The 18,152-nt window shown below is 39.9% G+C and overlaps 1 protein-coding gene across 8 annotated transcripts in view; it reads right to left on the bottom strand.

Annotated features, from left to right (window-relative positions):
* BBS9 (Bardet-Biedl syndrome 9) overlaps positions 1-18,152 on the bottom strand; it is a 432,945-nt gene that overhangs the window by 213,640 nt on the left and 201,153 nt on the right. For all 8 annotated transcript variants that reach the window (XR_012638234.1, XR_012638233.1, XM_074945360.1 and 5 more), the window contains one exon: positions 1,643-1,825. Coding sequence is in view for 6 of the 8 variants with exons in the window: in XM_074945360.1 (XP_074801461.1) it covers positions 1,643-1,825 (183 nt within the window). In the remaining 2 variants the exon portion in view is untranslated. The remainder of the gene's footprint in view (positions 1-1,642; positions 1,826-18,152) is intronic.

An 18,152-nucleotide genomic window follows, 5' to 3' on the forward strand; every position in this document is an offset into this window, starting at 1 on the left:
AGAACATGACAGTGAGGGGTTATGTCACTGCCTGCTCTGTAACCCCTAGCGCCTTAAAAAGGTCTGCTGCTGTAGTTCTCATATGAGGACGCTGCCAGCCAGCATACTAGTCTGTACTGAGCGTCGCTGGGTTAAGCAGCTCTAACACAGCAATCTACCCAGTCACACCTAACCCTGTTACAAAATTGCAGGAGGGTTTTGTCTGTTTACAGGACATAATATCAGAGAATATCCATAATTTACCTGTAGAACTGGAACAAACATTTCACAGTGACATTAATGACCAGTGTATTATTAGATATCAAACAATATATTACATCACCTTTTAAATAAATATCATGGCACCAGTGTGAACGGTGCAGTGAGTATGTCAAGCCTGACAAAAGCTGCTGACACAGAGTAGTGAATCACACATGGGCCTCAGGACACAATTGTTTAAGGCTCTATGTGGCCTTGAACAAGCTACTTAACATCTATGTTTTTTAGTATCTTCATCTATAAAATTTACCTATCCTGTAGGGTGCTATGAGGAATAATTAGATACTGGTGAAAGGCTTTGAAAATGTAAAGCACTTATCATAATCAGTAGCATGTAAGAGGAAATCTTTTTCCTGTGCTTTATTAATAAGATATTGAATATTACCGTTAACAGAACCTTTGTTCCTTAAAAATTCACCTGGTCTTCTTCTCCATTTGTCACTAATAACCCTTTCTTTATGACATTCTTTTCAAGAGTTCACCTTCTCCTGTTTATTCTCCACATGAAATTGTAATCCTAAATCCGGTCTGTGATGTCATAATTGACTGCTGTGGAAGTTACTACAAAGATTGTTTACAGGCAAAGGCTCAAAGGAAAAATTAACAGAAATATAGACTACGCTATGCCAGCAATATGGTCTATATAGTCAATATTTTCAAACATGCTTTTTAGTAGGTCTTTTAAAACAAGATGCCATTTTCCAGTATCTGGAATGTGTTTTTAAGGATGTGCTATTTTAATCTAAGGCCTTGTGTAGGCTGGGGATTTGCCTTAGTAACAGCCAATGATGTAGCTGGTGCAGTCTAAAAAAGCTGCTATCTGCACAAGTGGTGCTTACCCCAAGCTTAAAACCAGGGTAAATCATAATATATAGCAACTTTGCCTATTTACAGTAGGGGTTTGCTCCAGTGCAGTTACACTGGTGGCTAGACACCGACTATAACTGCAGCAAATCCACAATGCAGATAAGACCTATTACAACTCATTCAAACAACAACAAACTACAAAACTATTATCACAATTGCCACCAGCATTTAAATAGCTGTATATACAGCTATATTAGATATATGAAATATTTCCATTTGGTTTGACAAGCCAGGACTGGCTAACTTGAAAGTTAATTGGTAGAATGCAAACCTTGAGATGTACAAATCGAAGGCTTCACCACAGTTGATGAGGAAGAATGGATTTAAAGTAGACTCAACCAAATCTTAAAACAACCCTTTTAAATAAAGTTTTTCAATACAGTATAGTGGGAAGGGAAATATTACATTCCATTATAAGGAATGGCCATTTACAGAACACATTGGGAAAACCAAGTTAATTGATCAGTTCGTACTTTTCCACATATCCAGATTTTCAGTAAATCTCACAGATCCTTACCAGCTCTTGGGTATCCTGCATTAATGGCAAAAACGCAGCTTCCAGAATAGCAACTTGGTCAGTGCTGAGCTTCTGCCACAGACTAATCAGCATAATCAACAGCTGGGTGGCACTTTTCAACTTTGTGAATGCCTGGAACATATTGGTTTGGTTTTCCTCTGCCGCATCTGCTAGAGCTATTATCTGCAAAAAATCACACACTTTTGTAAGATATAATTATACCATTCTTAACACTCCACACTAAAATTACATTTGGCACATTGTTGTTTTTCTTTAGAAGGACCCGACGAACTTTGTCTTCCATAAACACAAGTCACAGACAGTATTAAATAAGTTATCATTTGTCAAGGTAATTTAAAATCCATGTGGCAGTGGGATTAATCAATAAATTCAGTCGGTGCAGAGAGAATTCTGTTTAATGCATATTCTACAACAAGGCACTCCCCAGGTTGATTCCCATCACCTAATGTAATACTATAGTCCCTAACCAACTGTAAACATTGAGGATTATACCACACATGATGTTAATCACTGTTTGACCAACATCCTTGTAGAACTCAGTCAAAAGTATTACATTTATTTTATTTCTTTTAAAGTGTAATTTAATATGTCAGTTATTTCTATATGGAAAAAACTGCCATGTTTTTATTTTATTAGGTGGGGTTGTATGCATAGTATGGGCTAGTTCAGCATTATACCAATAATGTAGATGCTCTGGTATGTGATTGGTTGGGTAATGTCATTTTTAACACCAATGTAAAATACTGGACTACACAGACCTTGAAAAGAAAATTCAGTGTATGCTTGCTTTAAATATCAGCTCCTTTTCCTGTAAACTGCCATGATATTTTTATCCTCTTCAGTACTCAGTGGAAAAAAAGCTAGAAGCAGAACCTGAGGGGAAAACCTGAAACTACTCAATGGACTTTTACTAATATTAGATGTATTTTGTCATTACAGACACTACTGTCCATTTTCTACAAATGTATGCATGGCATTACCTTGCAGAAATGTGAGAAAAATATTTGTTTTATATATAGATTACAAAGGTGTAGAATCCTAAGGGTTCTATCTATGTAACTTACGATTGCGTTCTTCAAGATAATTTCCTATCATTTCAATGTAATTTTATGCAACAGCAACAGATTTTCCATGCTATACATAGATTGAATTTAAAGAAAATGAGCATTATCTGGTAGCTAAGGCTAAAAGTAGGGTTTGAGCCACAACTTCCAAGATATATTTTAATCTTAGCTACTGACATTACATATTGCCTACTAAGGGCTGGTTTTCAGACCATCTGCAGCTGCCATTTAAATCAATGCACAGCACTTCTTCAAAATCAAGCCCTTAACCTCTTTCTTCTTATGTTTACTCATCTGCAAAGAGACGATACCTTCTTAACAGGGATGTCGTTAGACTTAATTTTGTAAAGTGCTTTGTGATGTTTTCATAAAAGGCCCTATATAAGTGCAAAGTATAATTAGAATTGAAACAGAATTAATTTACAAAGGAAAGCTAAGATAGCTCAACCCATTAAAGTTCAGCACTATGTGAAAAGGACAAATACTATACAATGTATCTTCAGACTGAAAACAAATCCAACCAGCTGTGAGCCTTTGGTGAAGGAAAACTATTTTTAATGTGCAACACTGGCAGTACAGATGGGGGTGTTCCCTTTGGGTTTACAGGTGAACATGGAACTGAAGATACAGTGAATTTTAGGAAACAATAAATATAAATTATTTTAAACAAAAAGTGTTGGTTGCTTTTGTTTTATTTTAAAGTGTACGTTTCCAAATAACATGGAGTACCCCAAGGACAACCAAGTCCAAACACTATATTAACTAAAGTCAAGTAATGAGGCAGACACCCAGTTAGCTACACTAAGGGAAGAAGCTCAACTCACAAAAAGTAGAGTGATATTAATCCCAAATGGTGAGAACTGCCCTGATATGCTCTAAAATTGGTTACAGGAAAGGAACAGCATCGTAGACATTAATCATATAGTATGAACAGGGTCACATCTAGTTCCTTTACCTCAATCTCATGGCACTGTTTGCATGCAGTACAGTCACCACATCACTACTGCCAGCCAACCACAGAAAGATGGCATAAGGCCAGAGTAGCAATATGTCTAGGTAAAAAAAAATCTACATGCTCACTCAGTCACTGAAGATGAACAGTGGGGTAAAAGCTACATACGTGCTCTGAGGCCTCAGCAGGCCTCTCAAGAAGTGGACATTAATTTTAAGTCACATTGCACTTGTTGCCCCATCATCACTCATAACTGCATTTTGCTCTGTATTCACTCCAATTTCAATTTTACTCAGTTTTGGAGTTGCTACAGTTCCCAGGACTTTAATGAAAATTCTGTCTGCAGCCTCTTTAAGAGAGGAATGCTTGTGCATAATCCTCTACACAGGTGACAAGTTTATCTATCCCACATCCTGTCAGACTCTTCCCATTCACTACCACTTCCTGTTCACTCCATCTCAAACCCTAACGTGTCTGGGGCACACCAAGAAAAGCCTAGTATTTCCTTCAAATCCTTCAGAAAGGATTTAATACACAGAATTTCTCATTCCAAAGGTACAAAGCAAACCCAGGACCACAGCCAGCACTCTGTGATAAATGCAGCACTGTTACGCACATCTGACCACCTCACCCATTAATCCAGAGTGGCTCTGTTTTTAATTTTTCTGAGACGACAACTGTAGGCAATTGTTCCTTTGCCTCAAGAACCCTCTCACAGGGGCACTAAAGGGATCTGTTTTTTCACCGTTCCTGTTCAGTTGTTTTTGAGACTGGTGAAAGTGAGGAACGAGGAGCAGAGATGTATTTTCTATGACACCCAGCACTATGCTGCTATCATATCATACCGGGCTAATGTTGCGTAATGAATAACTCAGTCTATATGGGCTTGGATGAGGGCTATGACTTAACCTAGATTAGATGCAACTAATGTTGGTGGGTTGGAGGAAGCAGCTGGAAGAGATGACAAATCTATCAACACCCATAATTGAGGAAGTGTGTCAGCCATTTGTAACCGGTGCACAATGTGAGTACCTTATTAGATCCCAAGTAGTTGCCCATGGATGCCCAGATAGTAGCTGTGGGCAAGATCACTTTCTTTTATTTGCACTAAATGAACAGGGTGGGATTTTTTTCCTCTCTGATACAGATCTTGCCATGGTTATCTACTGCTTTATCTTCAAAACGATACTTCAATATTACCACTATTGTAATGAGTTACATTTTGAGACCACTTGAAAACTAAAGCTAGTGCAAAATGAAGTATCCCACTTACTAAGTGGAGTTTCAGACCAGTACTCTGGGATAAGCACAAACATCAGCACATTGCTGTTTGAGAAAACAAGGTGCTGGTTTTAACTTATAGACCCTAAATAGTCTGGGAGGTGGTTATCTGAATTACACCCTGGGCTATCCTGCCTCAAATGACATCATCTGATTCACTTGAGTTTGAGCCCTTCAATAGAAATGAAAAGGACCTGTTGGCTTGGTTTTCTACATGAGGGATGTTCCACTTTGGAATTTGCTCTAAAACTTGTCTCAAAATAACCCACATTTGTAAAATTTTCAGTCAGACAACCAGGTTCATCTACTTCCCAGGATTTGCGGAGTGGGATGAGCTGAATCTTAGAGCAGCTTGATTACCATTGCTTACAGTGAAAGGGTCTTATTGTTTGATGTTTTATTTGTCAGCCTCTTCCGATATAATTGTGAGTTATGTCCAAAGCAAGGAATGCATACTTTTTTATGTTTTAAAAATCTAAATAAATATCTAGAATAGAAAAGAATTCAATGATAAATAAATGAATCCGCCTCCCTAGAACTACTTTTAACATGCCAAATCTCTGAAGAGTTTTAAGAAGGAGCTTTTTAAAAATCTACCTGCCACAAGAATGTTTTCTTCTTTGTCCAAAAATTACTCTGTTCTGAGAATCACAATATGCAATGGTTTTGCATTACTGAAAGGCTTAAATTCCTAAGGAGGCAGGGTGGTCTCAGGGTGTTGCAACCCTCAAACACATGCCAATGAAATCTTTATACCACACCATCATGTATTATACACTATTCCACCCAGCACTTACAGAGAAACCAAAGGCAAAAACAGCTTTTAAGTCTAAAATCTTCTGCTTATAGATGAGGAATTGCAAACATGTAGCTTCACAAGATCTGAAACATCTGGGATTATAAAGATTTTATTACCATAAAATAATATATGTCTACATTGACAATCTCAGTTTCAAAACCCAATCTCTATAATTAGATAGGGCAAAGGTTACAAGGAGAATACTCGTTGAGGTCTGTTCTGAACTAGATGTCTTAATAATATAGAAAGCAGCTGGGACAGTCTCCAGAATCTTTGCAATGCAATCCTCATCCAGATCCACACATGGTTTCACTCTCAATGTATAGGATTAAAAAAATAAACCTTTGCTTAGAGAGGAAAATTTCTTTGAACAATTCCTAAGACATCAGGTAAATGTCTTTAAAGGTTCTTCTGAGAAGCTTCACTCAGACCCTTAGGAAATTTCTAAAAGTACAGGTTCTTAGAACTTTTTCCAAAATCTCAAAGTAATTTCCACATTTTACTATTTCCTCTTCACCTGGATGTTATTTCTAATAACCATTTTACAATGAGGGAAAAATGAGAATCTTTGTCTTTGCAAACTGAGATTCTACAGTCTCCCTAGATTCCACTGTGATTTCTCTCTAATTTCTAAACTACCGTCTAGTTTATCAATTTTTCCATCTGCTCATTGTTTCAGATAATGTCTTCTTTACCTTCTGTATAAACATACATAAAGTAACAAAGCAAGGAAACCGCTTCTTCACTTACAGTAGAGGCCTTTCTACATCCCTTATTTCTTCATGATTGCAAGCAAGCTTTAGCCCCATTGTCCCTTACTGCCACTAATACAGCTGTAGTACATGAACTTTCATTTGATCATACAACCTCTAGAAAAAAAATCCATCAATTCAATACAAGGCCCATTATTGGATAGTCCCCTTGTTTCTTAGCAACACAAAAGCTTCACCCAAAAGATAAACAAAAGAACAGGTTTCACAAAACCTCCATACTCAAAGCAGTAGAAGATGGGAAAATGGCTGGCAAAGCAAAAATCAAAGAGGCACTGGCAAAGGCCAAAAGCATAGCATCTCGTATAATATTTGTTTAAAAGTTGATCATAATTTTCTTTTTATTTATGGCCTTTTTTGTGAACTCTTTTCTGGCTGACCAAATTCTAACCCTGTTCCAATAAACCAATGTACAGTAAAGCGGAACCCTGCTTTTAAAAAAAGTTATTAATGGAAGCACATTGTAAAAAAGAAACAACACCCAAGAATAAATATTCTCTACATCAAGGTCATGCATTTAACACACTTCCATTAAATTTCACATTCACAGTTGGCAAGGGCAAAGCTCGACTCCAGAAGTGTTTTTATAATATTCTGAGAAATTCATAGACTTCACCCTCCATGAGTAATACCAACAAGATTTGTTCCAAATAATTTCTAAGTAAAGAGACTTTGTTATGATTTCTGTATATCATATTCACGTAAGAAGATGTGTCAAAGGTTAACTGCTTGGTTTTCCTGCATGTCACCTTTAGTCAGTACTTCATTTGTGCCGGGGCTTGTCAGGGCCAAGCCCTGGCACCTCTAGTCTTGGCAGTTTGTAGTCCCGGCACCTCTAGGCTTGCTGCATCAGTTATGAAAGTAAACAAATTGCCTGATCCCTGGCATCTCTTTCATTACAAATTAAGCACTGCCTTTAGTCCTTTGAAGAATGACTAGTGAATTTTGGGTGCTTCGATTTTTGGTTGCCCAACTTAAGACACCTAAAAGGTTCTGATTTTCAGAGCTAGATCCCCTACTCCTAAATGTACGTACTCAAAATCACTTTTGGAACAAAACAAATTGAGTGTATTTATATTATATATACATATACACACAGACACACACACACAGGGAGTTCTGTTTTCTCCAAACAGGAATGTTTATTTTTGTCCCACAGGCCAGTTCTGGTAGGTGCTTATTTTCCACACAAGTCAATGGGAATTGTAGGTATCTGGAATTTCCTAGAATCAGTGGTTGGTAGTTATTTATATAAGGCAAGAGTCTTCATCAAGGAATGCATTAGAAGTATAATTATTCTGATGAGACATGGGCCCACCCATTACAAAACAAACAGTTACTGAGTATCGATTAATTCTGCAACCAGTGTTACTCACGGCCTATTGAGGGACTCCTAGTGGCCGGGTGTAGTACCGCACTCCTTTCTCACCTCTGGTGTCGCCTGCAGGCTGGCCTTGGTAGCTCCTTAGTGGCTTGATGCTTTGGCTAAGTCACAAAGTCCAAATGAACCCCTTCCAGGGTATTAAAGAATCCAGGATTCTGGATCTTCCTAGGGTCTTCAGCCCAGCTCTGGGCCTTTTAAATTCAGCCCTTTGGTACGGCTCCCAAATAAGCTCTGTCCCTTTTGGGGTTTATGCCACTTTATCTATGATGGTAGGGGAGTCCGGGCCCACCCAATACTCCAGGTTCCAACCCAGGGACCCTATAAACAGCAGCCATGTATGGCTCAACTTCAACCCTCTGATGCTATTTCCATGGGACACTTCCTACCATGCCCTTTTAGCTCCAGACCTATCTCAGGACCAACATCCTCAGGTTCTTCTCCCTCTGTAGTCTCAGTGTAAACTCAGCCAGCCCTTCATTCTGACTACTTTTCAGACTCCTTTGGACAGCCAGGAACTGATCTGCTAAGGCCTTGCAGATCCTTTTATATGAACCTGCTGGGCTCTGTTGCTAGCCCTTGGAGGACCATGTCTCTCTAGTTTCCAAGATGGCTGCCCTCATGAAGTTTCTCTAGGCAGGCCTGGAGGACCCATCTTTGCTACTCTTTTCTTCCCACCTCACTGCTTCCTGGGGTGGGGTGGAGCAGAGCAGAGGGACCTCTAGCAGGGGCCACAAAGGTCTGGTACACCCTGTCACAGTGCCCCACAATTAAAACTTAAATTCTGTGGAAGACTATTTGCTCACGCTGCTTCAGAAGGCAAAGTCATTCTATGTTTGGAAACAGTCATGCAAGCTGAAACACTGATCATGAGTTCATAGATCTCTTTTGAGAAGTATTCTTAGACTAATTCCTCACAACATACCTACCACCAATATCTCCTTGATCCAACCCCTTTCTAGTATGTTTGAAGATAATTAGGTCAAGCACCTCATAACTTAGGATTTTGTTGATACCTATGCTAATAGAAAGCATAAAAGTAGAGAATATAGGATGTCAGAGATTCCCCAGTTCATTCCTATGAAAAGAGATCACTTATTTATCACTAGACATTTTGGAGAAGGAAAAAGAATTCAATACTATGTCCTACTATAATTTTTTCCATGCTCTTCTAAAAAAAACTTACCCGTCACACATCTTGTGTTACACATCTAGTGGCATTTTGGGTCACAAACTATGATCTTTTTCTGCCGAATTAATGTTCAATTTGTGTATATAGCACCTAACTACTATGACTGGCACACTAGAAATAAATTCTATTAGAACAGATACGACTGTCTGATAGTATTGGTAATTTATTTTTAAAAGCTCTAATGCCCTTTACTTCAGAATACAATTTATTTTTCCATAGCCGCTTTCATGCAGAATACTCAAAGCTGTTTATAAAGCAATGAGATGAACACTAGCTGGAAAGAGTCTGTGTAGACAAGCAGACTCAACAATTAATGTGCACAGCACCTTGGACATCTGAACCTGCTTTATGAAATGTAGGCCAGGACACCATAGTCAAAAAGTGATCTTTATCTACACCCAGCCCACAAACTTCAGGCATTAATGTATATATTATTTCCAAAGGAGAGTACTACCAATGCTTCAACATTCCCATAGTACTGCACTGCATTACATATGAGCCTAAGTTTTCATTTGGGACTTCAGCCTATGAATACCTGACCCTGAAATAAGACTGCCAGTTAGTACCAACTGTGATGGTGCTTTTTGAGATGTTAGCACATGTCCACTACGAACCAGACAGACCATCAACCATTTCTCCTAGGAAATGCCAGTAGTAGCAGCGATGTTAATAAGCAGCTGAATTTGGATAAAATGACTGAGCTGTTATTTCAACCACTCAAAGAAAGAGGTTACAAAAATCTGAAGATGTGATACAATCTGCGTGCTTTAACAGCAGTGCACATTAGTCTTTTTTTTTTTTTTTTTTTTTAAGAACAATCATCAAGCAAACAGTTTTTCATTCACAAGGTTTTATTCCTCAAACCTCTTTGGTATCACTAGAAAGATTTCAAAGGGGTATTGTATACTATCTATAGGACAGAGATGGATTCTACTCAGTGGATTGAAAAAAGGGATATGATTGGTAAAAACCCAGACAAACTCACTTAACAGACTGATGTCAAGCAATTCAGTAAGAAGTCTCCACTATGGCTGGACCAGGGGATATGAACAAGCCCGGCTAGTGAAAGCCAAGAATGAAACAAATCTGGCGTGCTCTACCTTATGTGAATGTATGGATACCAGTGGCACCAAGTATATACCTAAAGTAGGTGTTGCTGTGCTGCTCTACCTATCAATAAAAAAAATGAGAAATGTTCCATTTACATGTGGGCAATACTAAAGCACTTGCAACGTAAGTCTTGGACTTCTTGTATATTTGGTTTGGTTTTTAAATGTATTTTAGGATTTTATATTGTTGCCCATCACCATACTATCTATGAGCCTTCCATGTAAAATAAATAGCAAAAGTGAAGTCCCCAGTTGACTTCATGGAGTCTCTCTGGCACATCTTTTTGCAAAACTGTTTGAGATAGGATTTGGGGGCTTATGTTTAATTTTATTCATTTACCTTTATGTTTTTTGTAATTGATTATTTATTTCAGAGGCTTTTGCGGGGGAGGTTGTTTTGTTTTTTGTTTGTTTGGTTGGGGTTTTTGAGTAGAAGGGGGTGACTTAAGAAGGTATAATATAAATATACTTGAAAGAGGAACCTGCCAAGGTAGGGACTGTGCACTGGGAGGAGAGGAGGGAAAGTACAGCCCCCCACCCCACTACCCTCCTGGACCCCAAGGGGAGAACTCACACACACTCTGGGGCACTAGGAGTGGTCTCTCTCCTCACCCCCAACAAGTGGACTTGGGAAAAAGCTGCATAGAGGAGTCAGCCAGAGACTCCAGCCGGTAGGGCAGAAGCAGCCAGAGCACGGACCTTGGGAGTCCTTTGGAGAACTTGCTACAGTTTTGACTAAATTTTCTCTGCTCTGTGCTGATTGTCTTTTTGCTCCAACCCTACCCCTTCATCACCAGCTCTTTACCTCAGAATCACTCCTCTAACCATCTTCTCCCTCCCAGTTCCCCTCACTTTCCCTTCTCTTCAGCTTATCCCCTCCTAACTAAACCCACAAAATAAGTAAATAAATAAATAAATCAATCAAGGAACTCACATGCTGTTTCCTGCCATCCTATTGTTCACTCTGCTTATGTGTTTTACTTCTTTCCCCGCCCTGTGTCTATCTTGTCCATTTAGAGTAAGCTCTTTAGGACAGAGACCCTTTTTGTTCTGTGTTTGAACAATGCACAGAGGGGTCCTGGGCCCTGACTAGGGCTCCCAGGCACTATAATAATAATATAAATAATAATAATAATAAATATATCGAGCGCCCTCTTGCCAGCCTATCCACAAGTAAGTATCTCAGCCTGCAAGCAGGCAAATGCCTGTTAATTGTTAAAATAAGGGAAAGAGGGAGAATGGAAATAGATTATAAAATAAAGCAGTGGATATAGTTTATTCCAAAATACACGTAATTCTTCCCAATACGTTCAAAAGTGAATTCTACTGTATATCCAAATTGAAAGGTGGAGTTATAAAATTAGTAGCTTATCTAAGGAAAAGAACATCTGGTACAAATTATATAGAACTTGAGAAGCCAGTGACTTACAATGACTCCTTTACTTATACTTTCAAAACAAAAATGTTAAGTACTGGGATGTGCCAAATTATGTACACACATACATGGAAAGGAACTTCTAATAGTCAATTAACATAGAGGACAGAGAGTTTCACTGCAGAGTTGGTATCTGAATTAGCAGCTATCTAATAAAAAAAATAAAAAGATAAACCAAACATCAGATGGCTTTATACCACTGAATAATACATTCTGACCTTATGTAATAATGAAGAGGTTTTGTTTTTATTTTAAAGTATTTTGCTTTATTTATAAATCTGTCAAATCAGACAATGAATCTAAAACAGATATTTTCTCACTGTGTGTTAAGTTCTCCTGCAAAATTCTCAATGCTTTCAACTCCCATGAAGAATGGGTAGTTACGAATTAAGGGTGCTTGATACCTCCCGGTTGTTACTTGGACCTTAATCCTACAAACATTTATTCACATGCTTAACTTTAAGAATTATGGATGAAATCCTGATTTCACTGAAGTCAGTGGGAGTTTTGTCATTGACTTCAGGGAGTTTGTCTACCCTGCAATAAAAATCTATAGCACCAAGACTCAGATCAGCAGAGTCCCCCCAGGACTGACCTCGCAGGGTCTCAGAGCCCAGACATCTACACTGCAGTTTTATCAACCCACAGCCCAAGCACCGTGGGCCCAAGTCAGCTGACCTGGGAGAGCTGTGGCTGTGCTGTGGGTCTTTTAGAACAGTGTACACATACCCAGTGAGGCCAGGATACCACCCTATGAGTAATCCCATTCACTTCAATAGGGCTATTCATGTGCACAAAGTGGAACACATGAGTGTTTGCAGAATCAGGGTGTTAGATATCAGGATCTGGGTGCTAGTGCAGTATAAAAAAGGAGATTAAATAAACAGATGATCAGTGTCTCACAGGGGTGTCTAGCACATAATGTTATCTCCAAAAGCAGTCTTTTTTTTTTCCATACTCATTGTATTCTATAAATATAGGATAAATGTATTCTCTAGCTCAGCAAGTCCTTTAAAAGATTTCATACAAACAAACCCTAGCAGTAACATACCACCAATAGTTTCATTTACATACATGAACAAACAAACCCTATTTCTATTCCACCCTAATGAAATTATGAAAATATCAATGCACAGATGCTGCCAGATCAAGAAAACAGGCTCCTTTCAGCTAAACACTGAAGTCCACGGGCTAAATTCCAATTCTTGTTACACCCACCAAGGCAAGCTCATTTGAAATTTTGTCACTTCTGCCTTATGCTACACAACCTGAGAAGTTTCCCAAGATTTCCAATGTGAGCTGACCACCACATAATTTCAAGTGAACTGAAAATATTGTGGTTCCTAATATAGTATCCGGAGGTAAGACCAAGGCTCATCCACTGTTAAATTAAAAAAAGTACACTGGAAACATTTTTTTAAAATTAGCAGTTAAAGAAAGAGCAGTAAGCTAATTAGAAGCTCAATATTTTCTACTAAATGTAACTATATCCAGGACATCTCTTTTCTTAATGATACAAAGCTTCCCCCCACCCCCCCTATTTTGAGCTGTTTTTCAGGTCATCTGACCTAACAGTATTGTTAGTAGAAGCTTAAAAAAAATGTGCCACAACTTTTGGAAATAGGGGTTTTCTCATATCAGTGCACAAGAACTTATTTCTTGCTTGCTTGAATACCTGACTTTGAAGAGAGGGTTATTCACCTTGTGCAGTAACTGAGGTTCTTCAAGAAGTGTGTTCCTAATGGTACTCCACTTCAGGCAATTTTGAGAATTTGGTCAGGGCCCCAAGATGCCTCCCACCCCCAACCCCCGAACCACGTGCTGTAACAACCTGAGCATTTCCATGAGTTGTATTTCCTATTTCAAATAAAGAATGGCAGTTGGAGGCCCATTCTATACCTAAGAGCCCTCAGCAAGTTAATGAAAACACAAAGATCCTAGGCTCAGGGACGCAAATACACCTAAAGTGGAGCACCCATAGGGACACTACTTGAAGAAGAAGAGAGGGTTACTTATCTTGTGCTGTAACTGAGGTTCTTCAAGATGTGTGTCCCTATGGATGCTCCACTTTAGGTGTATCTGCGTCCCGGGCCTAGGATCGGAGGTTTTTATTAGCAGGGCTCGTTTGGGCTGCACATGCGCTTTCCCGTCTCGTGCCACGTGAAGCACCCACAGGGATACTACTCGAAGAAAAATAAGAAGTATTCCCATAACTTGTTTTCTTGTTTGTTTTTTCCTGTCACAGGCATAACCATTTCAATACAAAGAATGCTCTGGTCAAATGGAGATTTTAAATAAAAGTGTAAGACAGAAAACAGCACCTGTGTAAAACTCAAACACAGCAAGAAGATTAGATTAAAATGTATTAGTAACAAAAGAAAAATGGTTTCAAAATATTCCTTTAAATAAAAGTGTGAATTTGGTGCTAATGCCAGAATGACAGCCACAGCCAGCCTAAAGTCTTTTATCCATCCACAGACCAGTTACAGCACTGACTGTGACAGTGCAGACTCCCTAGTAATGTCCAAATAATGACCCAGAACTCCTCCCTTTAAGGGTGGGAAAACTGTCCAACATCTGTGCCACACAATACTTGACCTCTCTGCCAATAAGTCTGCCAATTAGTGTCATCTGTGGTGGTATTCATTTGTGTGACGTTGACACTGGTCCACTGGGATTTGGACCATTAACTCATGAGCCCCCAAAGATCTATCAGAGGGTAGTATCTTTCACTCAGCCTACCTGAGTTGGATTCAAAACAACAATCTAGAGGTGATGATCTACATACCCCATATTATCAATTCCCTAAACTATTCAGCCACTCTAAAAAATAAAAAAAATAAAATAAAAAAAAAATCTCAGAAAATGAAGGGGGGGGGGAACCCTATGTGAAACAACAGCTGCAACAGTCTTAATAACAGTTCTTCAGCTGGTAATCAAAAGAAAACATACACTCAGGGCACTGGGTCTCTTGCTCTCCTGACACAATCATGCACATGACATGTGTTCATTCATCCCTCTGGAACTGCGCCTTCTTTCAGCTCTGTTCTTGTAAGCTGGCAGAGTAAGAAAAATTCTTGTTTCAATTCCCTAATGGTTCACAAGAACAAAGCCAGCAGGAACAGGATCAGATGCAGCTCAGTTCACATCACACCTGCACTGGCTACACAACAAACCCAGCATGCAGGGTGTTTGGTCTTCTAAACCTTTGAGTTTGGATTTCAAGTAGTACTCAAAAAACCACGTTTGTCTACGTGCTACAATGACACATGCCAAAAGGCTAGCATTTATCTCATTGTGGTCAGATGTGTTTACCACCAGGTCACTTGAAAGAACAATTCTGCACCTCGCCATAAAAAGGTGCCCACTGCTGTGCAGTAAGTTAAATGCTACCATTAAGCACACACATATCGGTTCACAGGATCAGGACCTTAGTTTCTACCACCATACTTCCACATATTTTCATTGTTCTACTTGTAATACATTTGGGGCTTTCCACATACTTAAAATTCATGTCATATGATAGGATTTAATGATATACTTAGGATTTCTCAAAAGTGAAAAGATATTTTAAAAAGGCATATAATGATTGAGAATATTGGGGTTGGCCCCTAGCAAGGCCTGCAGCCTCATACCCCTTTCTTTAGTGAATGCCCTCCCGTAATCCTGCTTCCAATTCCCATTTATCGGGGAACTGGAATCCCTGTACTGGACAGTTGCTAAGTTATGACAACATGAACATATTATGACCTACAGGGCCGCTTTAGAGAAAATGGCACCCTGGGTGAACTTGTATTTTGGTGCCACCCCCATCACTCCTGGCCCCCACAAGCTCCCTGGGCTTACCCCTCCGTCCCCCCATCACCTCTGGGCCCCGCTGCCTCCCACAGCGTTTAATTTATATTGAAAGAGATGCCAAAGGCTAGAGCTCAGCCCTGGCACAAATTAAGCACTGGCAGGGCAGCCTGATATTGGTGGGTGCTGGCTGGGCACCCAGCTCTGAACCTCCTGTGCAGTGCAGAAGTAAGGCTGGCATGGTATATGGTGTATTGCCACCTTTCTGCACTGCTGCTGTGGCTCGTGGTGCCTGATGCCGGCATGTGGCTTGAGGCAGGCTTCACGCTGTCACACAGGGGATGCATCTTGCCAGAACCCACAGCTCTCCTGGCTCACCCAGGGCCCCATTTCAAATTTGGGGTAGGGAGGGAGGAATTATTTTATTAATTATTAATTATTTAATTATTTCAGGGATTAATTATTTCAGGGACTACTTATGCACTTGAAAACTCAAGGTTTTTGCAGATAAATACTTAGGAATTAGCTGACAGGAGCACTGTATCTAATTGTTATATAAAGAAAGAAAAAATATATACAAACTCCAATTAAAGCCACGATTAAAGTTTATATTTAAATTTAGAACAATTAGGAGATAATACATCAAGATAGTCCCAATCCCAAGCCTTGAGGTATCAGTTCTGGAGCTTTAACACAGATATTAGAAACACGCGTTTAATACTTTGTACACTATCTTCAGTAGAGATAAATAAAAATAAATAAAATCTTTTTACTTTCTCTAATAGGCACTCTGTGTTACTACCATTATCTACTCTATTTCAGTCAATTTTCACTAACAACATAATTTTAACACATGTAATTAAGGGTTTATTTCTCTTTTATTAAGAAAGGGAATTTATTTTTATAATTATTTTGGCATTTATGTTTACTGATCACAATCATGTATGTGACTCACTAACATTTGACTCCGTCATTGCTATTGGTATCATAGATGGAACTGCATTTATTTTCATGCAAATTTTAAGTTATTTTACAAATATAAGTAAAAATACAATTTGAAAATAAGCAACCTTCATCTGCCCAGTGTCTAAAGTTGTGTGTTTAGCTAATGTTTTTTAAACTGGTGCTGCTAAGGTTAGTACAAGCTAAAGTTACATTCCAGAAGGATACTATTATTTGACTGTACCACTTTAAATAATGAATGACAAAGCACAATATGATAATAAAAGTAATAATGATAATTACTCTAGCCAGGACAGGTTAGGCATTTTGGAACTCACTACTCAAAGAATTAAATGTAAGCATAAGAAAGAAATAAAATTATAAAGCGCATAGACGTGCTGGACGCCGCTTCCCGCAGCTCCCATTGGCTGGGAATGGTGAAGCATGGCCACTGGGAGCTGCGGGGGGCCATGCCTGCAGATGGTCAACATAAACAAAATGCCTTGCGGTCCGCCGGTGGATTACCCTGATGGGCCGCATGCCGAAGGTTGCCAACCCCCAGCATAGACCGATCAAAAAATTAAAATAACAGCACTTTGAAAGAATAAAATTACAGAGAATGTATGTGCATTGCAGAAGTACCAACAAGTAACAATAACAGCAACAACAATATAAGTATGTGTTGGGGGGTGAGTGTGAAAGAGTGTGTGAGCTCAGGGAGTGAGAGAGTTGGGGGAGTATGTGAGAGACCACATGCTGCCCCTTTAAGAGAATGGCACTCACCAGTCTGAAGGAAAACTCCTTCAGACACAGCAGCAACTGCCAGCAGCTCCATCCCTCTCTTCGTGAGCCCTGTCCCCACACGCATACCCCCGCTCAGCAGAGATGGGGTACATGGCAGGGGCGGCAGGGGGCACCCTGACATCAGCACCCCTCCGTCCCTTCCCCCCAGCAGATAGGAAGCTCCCGGGAGCCTCTGCGGGGCGGCTCCAAGGCAGGGGGCAGGAGCCACGGGGCTGCAGACACCAGCAGAGCTGGAGGGTGAGGGGCACTCCTGCTCCGGAGGTGCCCCATTTATGCCCCCAGCCTTCACCAGTTCGCCTCTATGTAAGGCCAGCCCTGGATGTACTTAGGATTTACCTAGCCTACCCAACAGGTCCTTGACAGGGGAAAAAAAACAAAAAACACTGCCAAGGCCAGTCTAGCAATGAGGGAAACATTCCTTCTCAGACCCCCAAAAGCTACTAAGCATGATGCCCACAGCAAGGCCCCACCCCCACCCCACACTCTCATCCCAAGGGGAAAGAAGAGAGAACTGTTGCTCCAAGGCATAGAACAGTGCCTTGAGCAGGGAAAAGAGCTTATCCTTGGGTACACAGGAGTCAATGGACTTTGCACTGTCCTATCCAGCTAATCAGCCAAGGAGCCCCGCATCCCTTCCTAAGCCCACAAGGAAGCTCAGTACCCAGGAGGAAGGGAGGAAAAAAGTGCTGGCAATCCTAAAAGGGTCTCCAGGTTTTCTGACCTGCCTGCCCAGAAAAAGTCTCACGGGGAGGGATATATGGGTGGGAACTGCAGACGGAAGGTACACACCACTGTTTGAAAATGGCTACAAACTACACATATTAACTTTCCATCTGTTTCCCTTTGTTTTAGTTTTGTACAAGCCTCCCGGTTGCCCAGTGAAGGTTTAGGAACAGTTTTATTGCATAATTTTTGGTTTTAACAAATCCAATGGCAACAGGCCATCTCAAAAGACAATGCTGTAA

The sequence above is a fragment of the Natator depressus genome, chromosome 2 (genome assembly GCF_965152275.1).
Source record: "Natator depressus isolate rNatDep1 chromosome 2, rNatDep2.hap1, whole genome shotgun sequence".
NCBI classification, from domain to species: domain Eukaryota; kingdom Metazoa; phylum Chordata; order Testudines; family Cheloniidae; genus Natator; species Natator depressus.